Source organism: Zootoca vivipara, chromosome 3 (assembly GCF_965207765.1).
Source record: "Zootoca vivipara chromosome 3, rZooViv2.hap1.1, whole genome shotgun sequence".
NCBI classification, from domain to species: Eukaryota; Metazoa; Chordata; class Lepidosauria; order Squamata; family Lacertidae; genus Zootoca; species Zootoca vivipara.
Genome location: NC_142586.1, coordinates 96,320,249 through 96,342,953, shown reverse-complemented (window position 1 = coordinate 96,342,953; position 22,705 = coordinate 96,320,249). Strand labels below are relative to the sequence as shown.

The window sequence follows — 22,705 nt, the reverse complement described above, 5'->3', positions numbered from 1 at the left end:
TTTTATGTGTAATCACCAATACTTCCCACCCACCCCCTCATTTATTTTCATGGACTCATAAACCATCACGCAAAGTTAGCAAAAATGGATCAAATGTCTCTGTAAACTAGGGAGGGGAAAGTTGTGACCATCCCTTTCAGGGAAACACATGAGGCTCTGGCAGTAGTGTGCACTTGGAGTAATACTTTAGTTGAGGACAAATTCTGGAAGGTAGGGCAAAGTGGTGCCCTTAAGCAATGCTTCTCAGTTCAGCATGTGGTAATTGCTAATGGCCACCACTGCATTTGACCTGGAGAAGGGAGGAAGCTACGCCTGGTTAGATGTTGCTGGACTCTAACTCCCAACTGGCCAGTCAGTATAGCCAATGAGGGCTGCTGGTAGCCAAACAGTGTCTAGGACAGGCATCCCCAAACTGCGGCCCTCCAGATGTTTTGGCCTACAACTCCCATGATCCCTAGCTAACAGGACCAGTGGTCGGGCAAGATGGGAATTGTAGTCCAAAACATCTGGAGGGCCGAAGTTTGGGGGTGCCTGGTCTAGGACAACCACAGGTTCCTCATCCCCGCTCTAAACCTTTACCTTTGCAATGTGAAAATCAATCTTCTGTGCTCTGCTGTGTAATACTAATTTGCTAAAATGCTGACAAGATGCTTGAACTCAGATGTCTGAATGTAGACAGAGATGTTGATCCAGGCTATTACTCTAAAAAACACAAAAGCTACCGTAGTAGCACAAAACATTCGGCACACTTTTCTCCTTTAAAAAAAAATAAATCAACAGGTTCACACATCAATCGAATGTCAACACCTAAAGCATTTATTTTTATACTTTTTATACATATGATACATTTGAATTTTTACAAGTTGTCCACAGATATGAAAGTTATTACAGGTATTAATTCCCCGATACTGAAAGCTTGTTATATAAACATTTCTACAATGAACATAAATACATGCAAAAGGAAAAAAAGTCAGAGAAGAAAATGGGTTGTTGAAGAATGAGCAATCCTACAAAAAAACCAGGATAAATTTATACACTTTCCTATGTCATATAGTCATAATTCCATCAACCCATTTGACTGCCATCTTGGACAAGTGTACCTGAGGGGAAAAGACCTTATTCTCTCAATATTTACTTTACATAGAAACTTGTCAGTTAAATGGCAGCAGATCCTATTTTTCTGTTTTATGCACCCATAAAAAGAGGAGCAGAGGAGACTGAGAATCTAAATGCATTGTTACTAAATGCCTCTTAAAGCAAGTTTCCCCCCCAAAAAATCCCAAAGAAACAGTATTAGAGCAGAACTAGTACATTAAGTGTAACATGCACAGCAAATAGCTTTACACACAACCTAATCAAAGGGAAAATGAAGACTGAATATTTTCTTGCTAGTTACACAACACTCAGCAAAGAAGGAGAGGCTCAGGAACTACTAGCAAACACATGTAGGAAGACTGATCAGATGGACAAGTCTGTCCTATCAAAAGTTATTCTCCCTAAGAAAAGGAAGCTGAACTGGTATAGCTTTGAATTTGTGTCTTATGTATTCACTGCAACTATTCTGAGCCTATAGAAGACTGCTGTAAACACTACTTGATGTGTTAGATCACTGAAAAAAACCCCAAACTTAGACTAATTGCAAGTATACTGGCTGTTCGTGGGATGGCATCTCTGAACTGAAGGTGAAAGCCAGGAAAAATCCCAAGAGTTATCAGAACTAACTAAGATTACAGATTATAGCTATTTATTTTTAAAAGGATGCTATTTGGAAGGGACAGAGAGCATGAAACCTCTAAGGAAAGTATAATGTTATTTCATGTGGTTTTATTGGAGGCCCCGATGTATATTTAGAAAATTCACTGCCTTCAGGCACCCATGTGCAAAATCTGTGCAGTTATTTCAATATACTTACAAAATATACTATAGACAAACTTCTTTACAGAACGCCAGCCAAGTACAAATGGATGTAGATGGCGGTGCAAATTAAAGGAAATTAATGTGGTGGTAGGGGAAGTGTCCTTTTTATCTCACTTTTTATCTTGAAACTTTCAAAAGGGGACTGGATCCTGAACCTTGAAGGCTGCTAATCAACAAATTTAAATGAAATGAAAATCTTATTCTCTCCCTCTTCAATCTGACACCAAATTAATTTTCGCATGACTTCTCTGATGGGTGATGTTACTCAATATCTCAAATCAACTAAGCAGAATGTCAACCTTCTAAACACAGAAGGTTATCAATCACAGCATGGACAAGGGCATTCTGTTTTTGCCCACTATGTCAATATCACAATCCACACAATAATTCTAAAGAGTGCAATATTTCAAAAAAAAGATCTTTAAGTTAGTTTTCCTTATTATAGTGTTTTCTTTTAATAAGAAGAAAGACAAAGGCAAAATAGCCCTGCAAGGCTTCAGATTACAAAGTCGTTTTAGATACAATGAGTGTTCTTCTGCACTCCTATAGATAAACCCATTGCTACATATTTTTTTTGCACCTCTATTTCATTCCATTACAAGTTTTAAGTACTAAAATGCAAAATGGCTCAGATTTACTACAAAAGGGTGAACACACCACTTCAACATTGTGCTAAGTTGCCATTTCAGCAGAGATTTCCTCCTCTTATCCAAAAACATTTCATACCCCAAGGAGATGGCTACTTTTGTATTAGAAATGTTAAATTCAATAGTCCAAGTTATAGAAATCAACAGGTTGTGTATGAAAGAAGCAGTGCAAATAATACTATTGATCAAATCTGCTAAACAGAAAAGTTTACATGGTTATGGAAACCAGGAAATATACAAACATGGAAAAGTCAATAAAAGAACTAGACTCTTCTCTTTATTACTTCAATCCTTTGTTTCCTAATCCTCCTTCCGGCTGACATATTTTGCTGGATTATAAAAGGATGATCATGAAGTTCCAGTCTTCGGAAAGAAATTAGTTATAAATGTTGCCAGTCGATGCCTACTAACGTTTGATTTGCTTCTTGTGCGTGTCCTATTTCCTCCGTAATGCTGTGTTGCTGCCAGAGTTTTTGGATCTTTTTAAATCGCTCTCTGCACAGATGTAAAGGATTCCCTCGTCTAGGATAGAAAAGTCCATGAAAAAGCAACTGTAAGAACATGAAATATTCCAAGTTCCAGATGCTATCTTGCATGTAAAAATAAATAAATAAAACCATTTGTTTGCAACATTTATAAGCATGCCCTGGTCTCAGGGCTGAAACAATTAGGCAAACAATAAATCCAATAAAAATAAACATATTTTTTAAAATAATAATAATAATAATAATAATAATAATAATGAAAACCAGCAGCAGCACTTTATGAGGCATTCCTCATAATATCCACATCCATTAAACATCACCTCGCTGACACCTTGGGGTATTGTCTATTCCCTCATATGCCCATGCCCATTTGAAGTATTGCTCGACCTTACAAGGCTGTTTGTAGAGATTACTTAGTTCAGGGGTCAGCAAAACCCCTGTGATCAGAAGGGCCCAGAAATATTTAAGTGTATGTCTTTTGCACTTGGCTCTGGCTGGTGGATCTTGGGGTTGCAAAAAACAAACAAACCCCAAAGTAGATACCACAAGCCAAAAGTCTGCCCACACCTTAATTAGATAATGTACGTGAAGCAGTCTGAATACTCGGAGTTGTGGTATATAGAATGTTAAGTCTTCTTTATCCTAACTAGATGAGGCAGGCAGAGATGGATGCTTTTTTCCTGATTCCAATTAGCTTCCTATATGCAACTGGTACTTAATCCTTGGTGAAATCTATGCTTCCCCAGACTTTCGTTATTCCCCAAACTACACATTTTGCGGGCCAAACACCAAATAAGACTTGCCCAGTTTCCATGAGGCTGGTACCATAAAACAAAAGGTTCTGGTACATATAATAATAATAATAATGGAGTTTAGCCAGCGTAGGGTTTCCATGATGCTCCCACATTATATTAACAACATCTGCACATTAAGCAGTGCCCTCAAGCTCCAGTTTGAAGGGCATCCTGCAACAGGATTCACTGACTGGATGCTTAACTTTTTGTTCAAAACTTGCCATGACTTCCCACTACCGGATTCAACTCTATAAATTATATTTCCATATGCATCTGACATCTAGAAGCCATGGCAACAGTGTCCATCCTTATTAACTAGTAACAATTTAAATGACCTCATGGAAGTCCATTTTTGTGAAATGGGTCTATTTCACAGAACTGCGATTAACTTTGAAAAATAATATAACTTTATTGATGGTTTCATGCGGTTCACCATCACGGTGTTTTTCCTTAGTTCTGGCAACATAGGTTGTTTGTTTTCTTTTTTTTTTGCAAACAAACAAAACAAATACAACACAGAATACGGAAAGCTACCTGAGTCCCTGATCCGTTTCTCCATAGTCATCAAGGTAAGGAGGAGCATAGAAGCAGCCCTTTGTTTTTCCAGCTAAGAATAGCACTTGACACTCCCGTACTCTGAAAAGATCACACAAAAGATGACGTCCTGGTTAATGGAACTCCGAATGTCTCTTAAATCAATAATCCCACCAGCAATTAGAGGATAAAGTTCATCACAAGCAGAAGAACTGAGCCATTTTCACAGAACCACAGCCTGTGCCTCCTCAATGGGCAACTGCGTGAGATGAGTGCAGAGTGAAGGCGCAGGTCAATTCTGTGTCCAGGGCAGCTGCCTACCAGCTCCATCTGTATACCAACTGAGATCCTATCTGCCTGCGCACTGTCTCGCCAGAGTGGTGCATGCTCTGGTTATCTCCTGCTTGGACTACTACAATGCGATCTACATGGGGCTACCTTTCAAGGTGACATGGAAACTGCAACTAATCCAGAATGCGGCAGCTAGACTGGTGACTGGGAGCGGCCACCAAGACCACATAACAACTGCTAGCAACAACACCTTGAAGATTCCTGGCCCCAGGGAAATTAGACTAGCTTCGACTAGAGCCAGGGCCTTTTCGGCCGTAGCCCCAGCCCGGTGGAACGCTCTCCCCCAAGAGACCAGGGCCCTGCGGGACTTGACATCTTTCCACAGGGCCTGCAAGACGGAGCTGCTCTGCCAGGCCTTTGGGCAGGACACAGTTTGATTTACTTTCCTTTGTATAAAACAAGCCCGAAGGAGGCCCCCAACCTGCTCACAGGTCCTTGTATGATCAGTGGAAACAGTTGGCCCTGTTTCCACAGGGCCAACCATTCTCAATTCCAACCTGATAATTGCCACATGCCTAGATTTTAACTTGTCTGAATTAATTTTAAGATGTATTTTAATTAACTGATGTCTGTTTTTATGCATATTGTGTTGTCTTGATGATGTTAGCTGCTCTGAGCCCGGCCTCGGCAGGGGAGAGCGGGATACAAATAAAAATTTGGTATTAATATTATTATTATTATTATTATTACACCGGTCCTGAAAGACCTACATTGGCTCCCAGTACATTTCTGAGCACAATTCAAAGTGTTGGTGCTGTCCTTTAAAGCCCTTGGCCAAGTATACCTGAAGGAGTGTCTCCACCCCCATCGTTCTGCCTGGACACTGAGGTCCAGCGCAGAGGGCCTTCTCGCAGTTCCCTCACTGTGAGAAGCCAAGTTACAGGGAACCAGGCAGAGGGCCTTCTTGGTAGTGACACCCACCCTGTGGAACGCCCTCCCACCAGATGTCAAGGAAATAAACAACTATCTGACTTTTAGAAGACACCTGAAGGCAGCCCTATTTAGGGAAGTTTTTAATGTTTGATATTTCAATGCTTTTATTATTATTAATTGTAATATTGTTGGGAGCCACCCAGAGTGGCTGGGGAAACCCAGGCAGATGGGTGGGATATAATTAATATATTATCTTATTATTATTAAAAGCAAATCCTACAACTTAGTCTCCTCTCGCTGTGTGAGAGGTGTGACTGTGCATTGGAACTATTCAAGTGCAACCACCCTCTTACCTGAGAAAAATTCCTACTCCAGAGCCACAGATAAACGTATGTGCAGTACAGGCTCCTACGTCTTCTCCTTCCAACTCTGTTTGACAACAGTAGCTCTGAGAACACAACATGGTCCCACATACAAGGCACAACGTTGGTGCTCTACTTTTATCACCTCCTGACTTTGGACACCTTTGTAAGAAACAAAAAGATGTGACATTTATATTTAATATCATGTTATTGTATCTACTTGGGTAAGTTTCACTGTGACTATTATAATATACTCTATTTAGTTTATGTCTTGGATCCAAAGAATGGTGAGTGGAACTTCACTCATGCAATGAGATTTTCTAACTTCCTTCTCCTAACTGCTTCCTGCTGTCATCACTCTCCCCCCCCCCCAACACAAAAAGCTGACCCTTGAGTATGGAAGAGCCTCTGAAACAGGACAGGATGCAGCAGGGGGGGGAGAATGGGAAAAGACTGGAGTTGGGGCACAGGGAGATGCCTTTTGTGAGCAGAAATGCCTTTCTGCTCATGGAGAGGGGAGAAGCTAAGCAGCAATGCACCTCACATAAACCCTGCTTTTCCTGGGCAAGAGAAGAAGATAAAGCACTATTTGACACCTCTTTCACACCAAATCGAGAAACCCCTTTTGCCGATAGAGAGCACATTTGGGCCCAAGCCTATATTTTGAAAGTTTAAAAACTTTAAAAATGTGTTTAGTATTTTTAAGGATACAGAAAGTGAGGAGCTGAACAAAGCATTCATGAAAGTTTTAATAAACCTTTCAACTTTTCCCAAAACTTTAAGATCCCCTTCAACTGAAGATGCCAAGGACTGCAAAGGTTACTGAGCTGCAGCCCGGTTTCAGAATTATTTCAATAAAAATCAAGGTGGAGGTGGTCATAAGGAATTGCATAAGACTTACGAAAAGTTAGAAGCTTGATTGATGAGGCTACTGTAATCATCGGGAAGGTCTATTAATTTGTTAGATTCTCGCGGGTAGCTAAAATGAAACGAACCAATAATACACATTAATACATTTCAAACTTGGCTTCCGTATGTAAACAGTTTGATCTATTAACATTTGGATTCACTGTTAAGCTATAATGTAATATTGACTTTTTTTAATTATAGAAAGACCTTTAACTACAAGCTTAGTGAGTTTGGGTGACCCTTGTGTCTAGTGGGTGGGTGGTAAATGCTTTAGTGTGGGAGGGGGCAGTGATACAGCTACGTCTGAAGACTATCTTCCCTAGACCCAAAGGTATATGACAACAAGGGTATAAGACAATCTCCTTCCTGGGCAAGGGGCTTGAGAAGGTGGTGGCTGCCCACATTCAAAAATGCTTGGCAGAAATGAATGACCTGGCCTTATTTCAATCGGGCTTCAATTTAAATCTGTCATTACCTGCATCAGGACAGGCAACAAAAACACTGGAAAGATGTTGATGAGATAGCAAACAGAGGCGTGCAGGCTGGGGAGAGGTAGGCAGTAGAAAAGAGCAATAGGAAGGTATGGTAACTATGAGGAAGAGGGAAGCAGCAATGGGATTTATACTTGTCTGCTCATTCAGCTGATGAACTTTTCTGACCATGTTCCCACATTGGTAGTGTTCTTGCAAGGACAGCATCACTGTATGCAATGCCCTTATTCTCGCACTAGAAACTCCATCATGGATTTATACGCTCCCTTTTAAGAAAACAGCTAACTAGCCTAACTGGACCTACAATGTAAGAAGCAGGGCAGGGGGAGGATGGGGTATCCACACAGCCTCTGAACAAACGCCAAGTAAAGGCCAAAAGGGATGTGATGGGAGCCATCGTTTGCAAGTCTGCCCCATTCACAGATAAAACAGGGGTGAGCAGCGTGTCTTACATGCGCCTGAATCTTTCCCTCCTGCTGGTTTTCTCTTACTTACCTTATGGCTTGTCTCTGACCTTGCAGGTATCTTTTTACTTCATCGTTATTACACCAGCTATTAATGGAAAGTGGGGAGAAAGGTTAGGGTTCATTCTTGTAGGAGCCAACTGAGAAGTGCATGATTCCATATCCTGCATCCAGAAATTCCATTTGCAAAAGGGCATCTCTGGATCAAACCCGTTGTAATTTAAATACTCTTAATGCTGTGAATGCTGGAGTCCATGGGGTCACGAAAAGTTGGACACGACTAAACAACTAAACAACAACAATGCTGTGAAATTTCTCAAAAACAGCTTTCAGCATTCCAACAGCAGCAGCAGATTTCACATGTTGTTGTTGGGTTGTTGTTTTTTTTGGGCGGGAGATCTACTGTGGTATAGGCTGTCTATTGCAATCCCATCACAAAATCTTGCTGTATGCCACCATTAGAATGATAGCTATCTCCACTCCAGGATCTTGCATTTGGGAACTATACCCCAATGCAATGAGGTAGTACTAATCCTTATAGCTGTGTGATACAAAATACTCATATTTGCCTGTAACAGCACAGAACAATGCAAATGTGTACTGCATGGGTGCAATTGCTGCCCTGCACTATTTTAAATAAGCATGTGTCTGCTGGCACAGTGATTTATAATGTTTAACTATCAGGTTGTCTCCAAATGCACACACTGCTAGTTCTCTCTGTCATCTGATATAAACGCTCTACAAAAAAAGGGAACCATTTTTCCACTGTATATTTACCAGTATTTAAATTGAAATAATAAATATCGTTCCTACCTTTCAACTAGCGTATCTGTAATTTTGCTGTTTTCTTGAAAAAGGCAAACGAGGTTGTTTGGCAAAGAGAGATAGCTACATAAATGTTCAAACTGGTTTGCCCCGCTGACTGCAACGAGAGAGAGAGAAAAGGAAGATATATCATGATGATGGTTAGATGAATCAATCACCTGGAAGGAACTCCCCAAACACACATGTACGCATGTGTATAATTTCTAGAGAAGTAGCCATTTTGCAGTCTTTAAGGTTCCACAAAAATAGTTATGTTTTGTGCTGCAATACACTAACATTTAAGAGGGAATAAGCTTTCATGGACTACAGTTTGCTTCGCTAGATGCTTTTATTTATTTATGTCATGAAATTTATATACTGCTTGGGGGGGGGCTTCAAAGAGATGCATTAAATGGCATCCTGAGTTACAGGTATATACATTGTTGTGATTCAGCGGTTTCATATTGCAGTTTCCTTTTGAAGTTCCCCTTTTCCAGCATTATCACCTTAAGGTTGGTTAGAGACTATTCTGTGGTGTTGAAAATTCCCTCCAGTGATTTGCGTAGAGTCTCTGTGCAGAAGCTCACCTGTCTGTCCTACGCAGAATGTGCAAGGGGATTGTTGGTAGAGGATATGTATCACATTGTAAGATGTGCAGGTGAAAGAACCCATATTTCCAATAAGATTAACCGAATTAGTGAAATATAGCAACGACCAAGGGAAAACTAATAGGCCCATATGCAAAGCCCAACTAAAGTCTCCTTGAAATTAATGGGACATAAAATTAGTCATGACAAGCTATTTATTTTAATGGGACTTAAGCACAATTAATGTTCTCTGGATTTGGGCCACTTTAGTTTATATTTAGCTCTTTACACATGGTATGGTAATTCTGCAAGGTTATTGTTTTTCATTTTTGTTCCTTATTTAATGCATATTTTGTTTACAAGCGTAAGCTATCCAAAATTTAATTATCCACTACTGCATTTTCTATAAAATCACATTGCACCTCACTTTCATTTTCAAGACAAATTAGTTATAATATGGAATATACAAAGCTGCAATTCATTCTTTAGTGTTTAAAATTACACTTCACCAGTCATTCACATTATTGCTTCAATGTAGCTAACTGATTAAATACCTTGCAATTCTGGTGGTACTGGAACACCATTTAAATAGTGGAAGAACATAGCAGAGCACCTCAGAAAAGGCATGATCCCAGCTTTTATACCTCTCCATAGATGCCATCCAGAGGACATTTCTTTGAAGGCACTAAGAATAAAAACAGATATAGTATTTTTGTGAAATCAATCTTAAAAGTTACACAAAATGCCACAAACATTTACTTGATTTTGTATTTCATCAATTAAGTGCCCAGGCAGGGAAATAAAGGGTGTGATCCAACTGGTGCCCTTGTGCTCACAGAATGACTATTTATTCAGCGGATGCCTTTGCTAATTGGAGAGGAGGGCCCTGTTATGGAATGTCTCCAAATTCTGTGGAGCTGTTTTAGGGGTGCTGTGGGGTCGAGGTGATAAAGGAATATTATTATTATTTTGCTGATTTTCCTGTATCTTCCATTAGTGAAATCTTTCACTGGGTGAAAAGAGTGCAAGGGCACCAATTGGATTCCACCCCAAATCTTTTGACTTCATTGTTTTTTAAAGTACAGTGGTACCTCGGTTTAAGTACACAATTGGTTCCGGAAGTCTGTACTTAACCTGAAGCGTACTTAACCTGAAGCGAACTTTCCCATTGAAAGTAATGGAAAGTGGATTAATCCGTTCCAGACGGGTCCGCCGAGTACTCAACCTGAAGCGTACTTAACCTGAAGTATGAGTGTAATTGGTTCTGGAAGTCCGTACTTAACCTGAAGCGTACTTAACCTGAAGCGAACTTTCCCATTGAAAGTAATGGAAAGTGGATTAATCCATTCCAGACGGGTCCGCAGAGAACTTAAACTGAAAGTACTCAAACCGAAGCGTACTTAAACCGAGGTATGACTGTAGATTCGAAGTCAAAACACTATTGCCTATTCAGTCCCAGGGCTAACCCCACATCTTTAATAACCCCACAGTAACTAAGGCCCCATCTACATGTAAAGCAGTATCATGTCACTGAGCTAGCCCTGAGCTCATTTGGTAGAACATGATACTCTTAATCTCGGGGTCGTGGGTTTGAGCTCCACATTGGGTTCTTTCAAGCCCTAAACCAGAACACCTGAAAGACGGCCTGCTCATCAGAGCTTATCTGAAATAGTCAGCAGAGAGTTTTCTCTATGTGGCTCCACCTCTGGAGAGTAAGAAATGAGCTTCCACATATATTAAGCTTGGAGAAGGCAAGTACTGTAGAACAATGTGTGGAAAGGCTGCACCAAAAACTATGATTTTACCTTCCTGCATACCGGCCAAGACATTTATGCAAAGCAAGAACTGCTTCTTCTTCACCCGTAGGATTTTCTTGGTCCATGCCATCTTCTTCTGAAAAGTGAACAAAGTAAGTCTAAACCTAATTGTAGTGACCACAGTTGTGGATGCTTCACCAGAGAACTTTGTGCAATTTGAAAACTTGCTAAATCTATATACCGAGAACATAGTAGCATTAACAAAACGTTGCACTGGAGCAATGCTTTTCGTTTCATAAAGCATGACTGCAACTATCACAATATACACCTGCGTCACGGTTAACCATTATTTTGTCCAAGAAGCCATAATTATTTAGTTTCCCTTCATGCACAAATCAGCATAACTTTAAACAGAACACATTACCTGTGGATGAGGTAAGCATTATTTGTACAATATGTGCCATAGTAACAAGGTGGAAGATATGAATATCTCCAGTACCAAGACTAACTCCTGAAAAATCCTGACTGTGTACAGCAGGGAAAGAGAGCACCAAGCACACCTGTAGAAAAGGAGAAAATGTTTAAGAGACAGAACGATTGAATTTTCTCATCCATTTCCCATTTACGTCTGCTTAGCCCAATCCTGCAAAGCCATCTTTTCAGCATCCTTACATAAAGCAACAAACAGGGCTGACTTTGAATGTTAACTACTGACCCACTACTTCAGTAAACCAATGGAAAAGTCAGTCATACAAGTCAAGTATTTACTTCCTGTTGCGAGACTCTGACCTGCAACATTTCTTTTCTGCTATAGTTCATAAAAAATATTTTGCTAGACATATTTCCAGTGCACCGGACTTTCTTTCCAAATGTTAAGCTAATGATATACAGTGGTACCTCGGTTTATGAACACAATTGGTTCCGGAAGTCTGTTCATAAACCGAAGCAAACTTTCCCATTGAAAGTAATGGGAAGTGGATTAATCCGTTCCAGACAAGGAAAAACGATGCCTTAGGGGGCTAAGGCAACACAAATTTTACTGTCTTTTACGCTCCTGGCAGAGGGGAGGCACTCTGCACGTGCTCAGGGCCCCTCACCGTCGCTCGGCGGAGGGCAGGGCTGGAGGAAGCGAGTGGCTGCCTAGCCCGCCTCGAGCCGCTTAAAGGGCCGCCCCGCCGGCCGCGGCGCGCCCGATCAGCCTGCGTCCTGGCCGGGCTGCTGCTGCCGCCACTGCCGAGCTGGGCGCCAGGATGCGGCTCCTGCCAGCCCCAATCCCCTTGCTCTTCCTCATGCTGCTGCTGGTGGGAGAGCCCTGGGCCCGCCGGGCGTCAAACCACGCCACCACCTCCTGTCCACAGCAGCAGCAGCCGCCCCAGCAGCAACGCCTCAGCGGGTGAGAGCGGTGCGAGATCCTGGCCCTGCCGGGAAGACCTCAGCCCCAGACATTACCTGCCCTGACCGGCAGCAGCCTGGCAGCAGGCTGCCTCTTGCTGCTAGCAGCAGCAGCAGCCGCCGCCGCCGCAGCGACGCCGCAGCGGGCGAGAGCGGCGCGAGATCCTGGCCCTGCTCGCAGGGGCTGCCGGGAAGACCTCAGCCCCGGACATAACCCACCCTGACCGGCAGCAGGCTGCCTCTTGCCTGCAGCAGCAGCCACCCCAGCAGCGACGCCTCAGTGGGCGACAGCGTCGCGAGATCCTGGCCCTGCTGGGCATGCAGTAGCCCGGCAATGGCAGCTCATCCTCAGCTTTCTTCCTCAGGGCGCTGCGGTTCGTTTAAAAGGGCTGCCGGTAACTGCACCTCCGCGAGGGGATAAAGCACATGGAAGTTTCCCTGAGGGGATCGAAATGAGCCGGATTCCTACAGCCTCTGCCGTTTCGTTTCTCCCTCGAAAGAATCCCAGGCTCTGCGCTTTATCCCCTCGCGGAGGTGCAGTTCCCGGCAGCACTTTTAAACGAACCGCAGCGCCCTGAAGAAGAAAGCGCTTCCTTCGAAGGCCACAGCCTCTGCCGGCGGGAGCTGCTTTGGGTCAGGGGTTGGCGAAAGCTTCACGGACGCCGCTTTAAGCTTCTGCGCGGCCCCGAGGTATGAATGCCCCCCCCAATAAATAAGCCCGGCAGTTAAAAGGAGCAAGGCGGGCATGTAGGAGGCGAGCGCCAGGGTCGGGGAAGGAGGCGGCAGCCAGGCACGCCGGATCAACTCCAAGCAGGGCGGGCGGGCGGGCAGCCTGGCTCGGTGGTGGCGGAGGTGAGTCGGGGAGCGGCGGCGGGAGCAGGAGGGGAAAGCAGACGGCACCCTCTGTGCGCGCTTGCATCGCTCTGTGCTCGCGAAGGCATCAGAGCACCTCCGCAGCTGCGGCCCAGGCCTTGGAAACCTCGGTTTACACTTCCGGTTTATGATGGTTCGTAAACCGAAAATTCGTAAAACGAGGTGTTCGTAAACCGAGGTTCCACTGTATGGCATATGGGATTGCAGCACCGGCAGAATTTATAAAGGTACTTACCAATAAATGAAACATGTCGATATCAAGAATGCAAGCAAGATTTCCACTTTTTTCATTAGGCACCAGCGCTGCATATTGAAAATACAAAATGGTTACTGATGTCAGAATTTTATTATTTGACATTTAATTTCTGAAACTGTAGACTGTTTGCTAACCTATCTGATGGCACCTGAGCTTCAGAGTAGTATCGCTGAGTTTGAAGTAGATTTAGTGGGTGATAATACTCAGAAATCAATGGCTATTACTCAAGTCCCCAGTATTACCTTCGGTGGATGAAACTTTCAAAATATGGACCACGGTTACCACAAAGAAACACTTGGCTATGGACAATAGTGCTTTGTCTCAAGAAGACACTTAGCACCTCTACTTGGAAGACTGTCAGCCAGGTGAGTTAGACACTGTCCTTGGCTAGGTGGACTGACGGTCTGATGCAATTTAAATCAGCAACATGTTAATTGAGAGGAAGCCTAACTTGTCAGTTTGCATTTCTTAGTGCAGAAAGTACAGTCATACCTCGGTTTGCGACTGCTTCGGTTTCCGACCACAGCGGACCCGGAAGTGTTTACATCCGGGTTCAGCACGCGCATGGGCAGAAGCGCTCTATTGGTGCTTCGCGCACGCGCAGAAGCGTGCCTCGGGGAGCGCCAGCTCCCCGGAACCAATTGTGGTCGCAAACCGAGGTACCACTGTATTGATCTGGTGTGTAGAGATCTTTCCTATTCTAATTCATTCAAGAGGGTTCTGGAAGCTTCTCTGTGTGAAAGAAATAAGCAGAAGGTTCATGTTTGGGTTATTCCTTCAGAGAAGCCGAGTACAGCTGGCTTAAATTGGTTTTGTTATCTCTTCTATCAAGGTCATGCTGACTATAAAAGTAGGGCCAAAAGGAGCCTGGGTTTCACTTTCTCTTTCTATCTCTCTCTCTTCTGGTGTGGCGTTCTGTATACAGTCGTGCCTCAACTTACGAATTTAATCCGTTCCAAAGGCACCTTCGTAAATTGAAAAATTCGTAAGTAGAAAAATTCGGTTGTCGAGTCGTTCGTAAGTCGAGGCACCACTGTATAGTGTTAAGCTTTAGACTTCTTATAAGTTATTGTAAGTTTAAGTTAAGTCTGCTGCAACTGGACTTCTTATGGACAGTGCCAATCCTGAATGTATTGGATTTGTGACCATTAAGCTCATTTGCCTTCAGTAGCAGTAAAGCTCTGCTGGATGAAATATAATTGCCTCTGGTCTATTTTTGGGGACTCTTGCAACGAGTTTAAGTTTTTACTCTGCTAACTATACACTGGAATCTGCTCTGGATCAATATTGAGTAGAATTTCATGACATAACTATGGATCCAAAATGTTATTTAAGAACGCACAAGCTTTTCTTCAAGTTTGATTGTTCTGTCATAATTCTGAAATTGAGAAGAATTACCGTGATCTTGAACTTACATGATAAAAGCCTGCCAAAGTGACCCTGTACTGCCGAGAGTGAAGAAACTGCCCAGTGTGCAGCTGCAAATCTAGTCAACGAAGTAAGGCAGTCATCCTGGAAGAGGACATAACCACAGTTGCAAGCAAGTACGGCAAACAAACGAGCAGACAAAAGCAAACCTCATTCCTTATCATAGAATCATAGAGTTGGAAGAGACCACAAGGGCCATCCAGTCCAACCCCCTGCCAAGCAGGAAACACCATCAAAGCATTCCTGACAGATGGCTGTCAAGCCTCTGCTTAAAGACCTCCAAAGAAGGAGACTCCACCACACTCCTTGGCAGCAAATTCCACTGCCGAACAGCTCTTACTGTCAGGAAGTTCTTCCTAATGTTTAGGTGGAATTTTCTTTCTTGTAGTTTGAATCCGTTGCTCCGTGTCCGCTTCTCTGGAGCAGCAGAAAACAACCTTTCTCCCTCCTCTATATGACATCCTTTTATATATTTGAACATGGTTATCATATCACCCCTTAACCTTCTCTTCTCCAGGCTAAACATACCCAGCTCCCTAAGCCGTTCCTCATAAGGCATCGTTTCCAGGCCTTTGACCATTTTGGTTGCCCTCTTCTGGACACGTTCCAGCTTATCAGTATCCTTCTTGAACTGTGGTGCCCAGAACTGGACACAGTACTCCAGGTGAGGTCTGACCAGAGCAGAATACAGTGGTACTATTACTTCCCTTGATCTAGATGCTATACTCCTATTGATGCAGCCCAGAATTGCATTGGCTTTTTTAGCTGCTGCATCACACTGCTGACTCATGTCAAGTTTGTGGTCTACCAAGACTCCTAGATCCTTTTCACATGTACTGCTCTCAAGCCAGGTGTCACCCATCCTGTATTTGTGCCTTTCATTTTTTTGCCCAAGTGTAGTACTTTACATTCCTTCATGCTGTTTAATGAAAATTAAGCCCCTTGGAAAATTCCTTGCTTTGCTGAATTTGTGGAGGTGAAACCTATTAATAATCTATAATAGGGGGTTATTTTGTAATAGATGGCTATTTTTCCAAAACTACAGGGGACCCAAAATAAGAGTTAAAGTTATCACTTCACTATCTCTACTTATCCCTCAGTGCTTCAGCCTTAGCTGGTCGGGGCATCGTACCTGTCTGCAAGATAAGTGTCCAAATAATGGTTTCTCTTCATCTGCTAAAATCCGTTCTGTGGAGGGCAAAAATAGTAAGTTAAGTGAGAGTAGCAGAACACCTAAATGGATCTTGCTCCCGTGAGCATTTTACATTTTAGCATTTTACATTTTAGCAAATAGTAAATTTGTTACCTATTGTTTGTATTGTATATGCACAACTGCCCCAGCACATTATAGGTACACGTAGATCGTCTTCATTGGGGTGAACCTTCAGGCCCACTTTGTATGTTGCAGTGCCAAATGTTTTCAGCATTTCCTTGATGCTTTCAGAATACGGATTCCTTAAATAAGTGAAGAACACATACTATTAACTACAGGTTTAAAGCATGATTTTGAGAAGCTACACATTGGCTGGAATACATTCCTAGTCTAAAAGGCCAAGCATGCCCCAGACACAGAGTCTGTCCCAGCTAATGTGCCCTTTAGATTATCTGCCATCCTTGTTTATTTGGATTTCATAGTTTAGGAAGGTTTTAAACCATATTTTTCAGAACACCTCTTGCTCACTGTATTCACTTCTGTGAGTAAATACTGCAAAAGTCCATTGATTTGGTGATACTGTTGTGCCGAAAGGGATGAGGATAATTACTTTATAATCTGGAGTAATCTTGGCTATGCTCTTTTTGCTAATTTAGGTTCTTGTTGTTAGGTGGCAATTTTATTGATTTATGTAAAGTAAAACTAAACATCCTTAATGGTAACTTATCCTCAGTTGTTGGACCTAGGTTTCTAACTACCTGAAATCCTTTGCAAAGTATTCTAGAGTGCTTTTATCACTCTCCACTGCACAATATTTAGATTTATTGCAAATCTAAGAATCAGGATTTTGAACTGAGTCTCCTTCTGCATACACACAACATTGGGTGATATCCCATGTCAGTCATACCCAGAATATACCCACTGAAAATAAAATAATCTACTCCGAGTACGACTAACACTGGATATCACCCAGTGTCTGGATGTTTTGCCTTTTTTTTAACCACAGTTGCTCATCCTGAAATAAAAGACAAGTCAAGAAACTCACATCATATCCATTTGGCTTCTGTAAATGTTATGACCACATGCATTTTATAATTAAAAAGGCCAAAATGTGTATATTTTGTCTTGTAGTTTATAAGAGAGTTATTACATGCCCCTGGCCTGCAAGTGCTGAACAAACTGTATTTAAATTGGTAGCAGGACAATTTGAAGTTCATTATTAATAAACAGATACATACTTTGGTTGGAACTCTGGTCTAAACCCTTCAGGTAGTTGCAGTTCATCCATTTTTTCTGAGCTACTACAAGAGGGTTTACCTGAAAGGTAAGCAAATGATACATTATTTTTCTGGCATGTTAATACTATTGTTCATGATGTCTGCAATCTACAAACTGTAGAAAAAAGCACTCTTAACATCAGAACAGTCTCATTGCCAATTAGATACCCAAAAGGAAAAATCCCCTGAATCTGAACAGCAAACACACTATTTCTCACCACCTTTTTCTGAGAAGTGTGATAGTGTAAGCAGAATTCACTTACTAGCACTTTCCTGATCTCGAAGCATACACAATGCTTTGATTTGCTGAGATATTGTTCTTATCCACTGAGCAAGATTTTGTTGACTTGAAAAATCTAACCTGTCAAGAACAAAATATACATTTTTAAAGTCATATTTTTACATAAACAATACAACAGTCCCCCAAGTTCGACATCAGGAATGCAGGCCTTGTGCAGTATTCCTATACGAGCAGAGCATTCCCACAGGTGATTTCTTCACCAATTCAAGAACTCTGGGACAGGGAGAGAGAAGCAATGCACTTCCATTCCATTGCTTCCCAAAGCCAGTTTCCTGAATTGTTTTTCTATCATGCTCTTGCATAACTCTGCTAGAGGATGAACAAGAGACAGAATGCTAAGACCCAGCAATGCAACCAGTGGTAGGAAATCAATGGTCTGAAACCAAGCACTATGAGGAACAGTTGATGGAATTGGGTATTTTTTTAGCCTGGAGAAGAGATTGAGCAAGCTTCTTTTCTCTTGCTCCGGAGGGTAGGACCTGAGCCAGTGGAGGAATTAAGTTACAAGAAAGGAGATTCGGACTAAACATCAGGAAGAACTTTCTGATGGTAAGAGCTGCTTGGCAGTGCAACAGACTCCCTCGGGAAGTTGTGGACTTTCCTTCCTTGGAGGTTTTTAAGCACAGGTTGGCTGGCCATCAGCCATGGGTGCTTTAGCTGACATTCCTGCATTGGAGAGGGTTGGACAAGAAGACCCTTTGGGTCCCTTCCAACTACGATTCTGTGAAATGACCAAAGACACTCTAGGCTTTCATATACCAGTATAAATTAATACTAGCATTTTTAAATATCTTGGGTTGGATCTATAGTCGCATGGAGCAGAACTCTGCTAAATGGATGCTTCCATGGACAGAAGACAGAGAGAGGTTGATTTTTGCCAATTCCCCCTTCGCCCTGAAGACCCCCATGCTTCCTGCAGATGTGTCCCATACTATGGAACAAGATGGAAGGTGGTGTAGGAAAGGGAATAGCAAAAATAAAATAAAATGCTCCTCTCCTTTCTCCAGTGGGTGTATCTGCTAGACCCAAGTCACAGCAGGTCTGAATCCAATCCATTTTGTTTTTTCTCTGAACCACCACTACTAGTTGTTAAACATGTTGTATCTCAGACTTGGAGGCAGCAAACACAATGGATTACTATCAGAAATCAAATGGATTATGTTAAGAAGTGTTTCCTCAGGAGACTTAGTCTCAATTTCTCCAAAACTATTTGACATTTCCTGTGGCCATAATGCAGAAGCCAGCATTCAACAGAAGAAGAAAAACAACTATGTCACGAGGATTAGAGGTTCGAGTGTGACTGATTCTACTCTGGCACAGCAAATCTTTTAATGCAGCTCTCTGACCTATTAAGCATATGATTACTGATGTTTACCTATCAGCACTAAGGTTTTGCCACGTGCGACTTTGCTTTGCCAATCTTTTCCAGCTGTTGCTAGGGCAAACCAAAACAAGCTGAAAGCACAACTTTTACAACAGAGCACCAGTGATACGTTAGGACTACGTATGTTAAGAGATATCCCAGTAATCTGTGACAACATGAAGCATTAATGTTGCCCTTAATGTACAACATTTTTAAAACATGAAGATAAAATGCTTTTAAAATAAAATAGGCTTCTAAAGATATATATGGTTGTATCCCAATGCTGTGTGAAGGGAGTTGTGCTAATGCAATCGGACTTCTCCCTCTCCTCCCTGCTGCAGTCCCTGTGTGTTGCCAGGATCTGCTTCACAGCCTTCCCCAACCCTCTGGGGCAGGTTTTAGGAGTGCATGGGGTGGGGAATCCTGGGGAGAGGAAAGGAAGGGGAAGTCCAGTTGTGGGAGCAGAAGTATTCTGCTGGCACCACCAATACAACTTCATGGCTTAATAGTTCTGACAATTGCAGCAGCACTTCATCATAAAACTCTTGAACTGGAATTTGTCAGCAGGCTTCAGTCTACCCATCTAGTCTGCAATCAATACAGTCTGTTTTCTCCCACTACACATGTTAAAATGTAACACAGCCCAGAAGGCAACAAGTTAAAAATACAAGGCTACTACAACATAGACAAAAATAATAAAACAGGCATCAACACCAAATGATACCCTCTTTGGCTTTGCTGTTTACATATTACTGTATCTTTATACCTGTGTACACATATGCATATACAATTATACGCATACATTTCTATACCTATCTGCAAATTCCCTCTCTCCTCAAAGGAGAGTAAGATTGCCAGGATGATTGGCCTAGGATTGTTAAGACACCCTGAATGATTTCAAGACTACTAAGCATTTCATAACCACACAAAAATCTTTAATAGGCTGTGATGTCAAATTAAGAATACCTGGCGTTTTCCCAACATTAAAGAGAACACAGCACACACCCAGCATCTATCACTCTCTGGAATTGCATCCAATTTGTGCCCTTGCACCAGATCTTTTGAACAAACAAGCAGCATCCACTAACAGAGGTGATTTTTGCCTCTATTACGCCCCCCCCCGTTTCCTGCAGCTCTTGGGACCGATCCTCCAAATCAGTTCTGGGTGGCCCCCGCATCCTTCAGGAAAGAAGTACTAGTGTTTTTTCCCCCATCAAACCAACGGTGTAACTAAGAAAGGGTAACTGACCTGTTAAATAAACTCCTTGGGGGAGGAAGTAGAGGGATGACCGTGTTGCTTAAACATTCACAAAGGGGACAAAGGAATTCACCATTTTCTACATCGTAACTTGTGTGCACACGTAATCTTTGTTGTCGCCTTTGCTCTTTTGCTTGTACGGCGTCAAAATACCTTTGGAGAGCAGCATAAGTTAAAGCTTTGCAAAATGAATTCCACAAGATGCCACTGAACGCTACTTTGCTGCCTTCATCAACACAAAAGACATCTTCTCCAGTGTGTGAAGTCCTTGTTAAAAGGTTTGCAGTACTGGCCAGTCAAATGCAGCATACAGAACCTCTCAATTATGGGACACTTCAATACAAGAATAGTATCACCTGCAGTAAGCATGTCTCAAAATGGGAATTCACTGTGAAGAAACATTTCCATTTGGGCACGTCTTTAGAAATAAGCTCAATGGCCAAGGTCAAAAACAACTGGGCATACATAACCTAACATTAGTATATGCTTGGGGCGTGCATGCATACTTGGGAAGAATGATGATAAAACACATGTTTCCTTTCACCAAGGTTAGAGGAATAAAGGAAATAGTGAGACATGGAGTGCAAATGTTCTTTACCTAATTTAATTTTTCTTAGGCAAGACTGCAGCAGTTCAATTTATTTCGGGCTAATGTTGCAGCATTTTTTTTAAAAAAAGATGTAGTGTTCTCTCAGCCATAGTTTACATTTGTCTTCAAAATGTTAAAATATACAGAAAGAGACAAAATATAATTTATTACAGAAACGTTTTGTAAGAAGGAAGTTTAAACATTCTTCTGGTGTAGGGGTGGTTATAGGTAAAATGCTTTTATTTGCTCTAGGATTGGCCAGTCACTGTCCTTTTCTTCCCTTCATCCAATTCTTGCTCCTAAGCTTCGTTCCTGTTAGAGATTTGCTACAAAGTAAAACCACTGCCTCAAAATTCTTCTCTGCCCCATTAACAGGTAGGCAGTCTGCTGCCCAAAGTGACCCTAATCTTCACCTGACCTTCTGATCAGTCTGCAGATATGCACTATATGTAGAGCCAAAACATTACGAGGCCTGTAACATGCAGCCACGGACTCTGGAAGATGATCAAAAGGGGGAATCAACTTCTCAGGCAGGGACATAATGAATTACTTGAGTGGCTGTACATGAAGACTTAGCCAACTGCATCAGACCACAGAGAAAAACTGGGTGCTAAATTGACATCTCTTAAATGTTTAAATGAAAGTTACCTTTGCCAGCAGTGGGCATGCATAATGTGTCCACAGCTACCAGTGTATGTTCCACATGACAGGTCCGGGTGCATGAACAATGGATCATATTTTTCTGCGTGTAAAGACATTTTAAGAAAAACATTAGAAGGAAAAACTGCAAATTTTACTCACATCGATTTTGAAAATACTTTTAAATTATTAAGGAATTAACATCTTAAATCAAATAATTATTTACAATTTACTTCCCATGTAGCTCATGACTAATATACATGAACTAGTCTCAGCCACTGGGAAAATCCTGGTAGCCCAAGGCCTATGTATTAAGCTAGAACCAGGGTAATTTTAAATATTTGATGATGGTGATATTTATTTACACCCTGCCTTTTCCCCTGATGTGGCTCAAGGTGGCTTACAGATAAAAGCAAGAATCACTAAAAGCATAGAAAAAACATCCATTAAAAACAATTAAACATTAATAGAATTAAAACTATATAAATACATACGGGGAACAGAATCTTCCTAGTTATTATTCAAATCTAGGAGACCTACCGAAATCGCACACAACGACAAAGATGGCTATTCATATTGCCTCTACTTACCAGGATCTGGAATCACTTTACTTCTGTTTTTAGACAAGACTGTCGATCTTTGAACAAATGCTGCCAGCACCATGGCTCTGTTATCCACCTTAACCTCCTGTTCTTCTTGGCATAAGATGCAGGTAACAACTTGCCTCTGTGCAGTCACTTTAGTTTGCTCAGGACCCAAAGCTGTAAGCTTGGTATCTGAAACTGAAGGACTAGAATCAAATGATATTAGTAAGTATTTCACTGGAATGTTTTCCAAACTAAGGCAATAGTTCAGTTCATCTTATGCAGCTACCAATGCAAACATTTTAATTTGGATATGGTGCAGCATATGCCTTAAGAAAACTTTAAGAAGAGTCCTATTTTTAAAATAAATAAATCTAAGGAGCTCCCCATAGCATCACAGTTAAAAGCAGCACTTTTGAAAGTGTTTAGATGTGCCAGAATTCAAAGCACAAAGCATACACAAGCGCATCCCATATTATTTTGGTAGAAGTCATTGCGGATGTTTAAGGGCTCCCTCCTCTCCTGTCCTTCTCCCAGCAGCATCCTCCACAGGATTGGAAACTCTTCTGTTTGCACAATGACACTCTTAGGATCCAAGCTTAAGAAATTATAAACAC

General features: G+C 41.9%; 1 protein-coding gene across 3 annotated transcripts in view; it reads right to left on the bottom strand.

Moving 5' to 3' along the window:
* Positions 1-793: 793 nt before the first annotated feature.
* Positions 794-22,705, bottom strand: part of UBR2 (ubiquitin protein ligase E3 component n-recognin 2) — a 59,513-nt gene continuing 37,601 nt past the window's right edge. For all 3 annotated transcript variants that reach the window (XM_060273037.2, XM_060273036.2, XM_088666736.1), the window contains exons 30-47: positions 22,095-22,294; positions 21,514-21,607; positions 20,268-20,429; positions 17,618-17,715; positions 17,316-17,394; positions 16,231-16,379; positions 16,057-16,112; positions 14,912-15,008; positions 13,476-13,543; positions 11,400-11,535; positions 11,024-11,111; positions 9,773-9,903; positions 8,641-8,749; positions 7,859-7,915; positions 6,865-6,942; positions 5,955-6,125; positions 4,378-4,479; positions 794-3,086 (exon numbers count right to left, since the gene is read on the bottom strand). In XM_060273037.2, the coding sequence (XP_060129020.2) occupies positions 2,945-3,086; positions 4,378-4,479; positions 5,955-6,125; positions 6,865-6,942; positions 7,859-7,915; positions 8,641-8,749; positions 9,773-9,903; positions 11,024-11,111; positions 11,400-11,535; positions 13,476-13,543; positions 14,912-15,008; positions 16,057-16,112; positions 16,231-16,379; positions 17,316-17,394; positions 17,618-17,715; positions 20,268-20,429; positions 21,514-21,607; positions 22,095-22,294 (2,017 nt within the window). In that variant the 3' untranslated portion in view covers positions 794-2,944. The remainder of the gene's footprint in view (positions 3,087-4,377; positions 4,480-5,954; positions 6,126-6,864; positions 6,943-7,858; positions 7,916-8,640; positions 8,750-9,772; positions 9,904-11,023; positions 11,112-11,399; positions 11,536-13,475; positions 13,544-14,911; positions 15,009-16,056; positions 16,113-16,230; positions 16,380-17,315; positions 17,395-17,617; positions 17,716-20,267; positions 20,430-21,513; positions 21,608-22,094; positions 22,295-22,705) is intronic.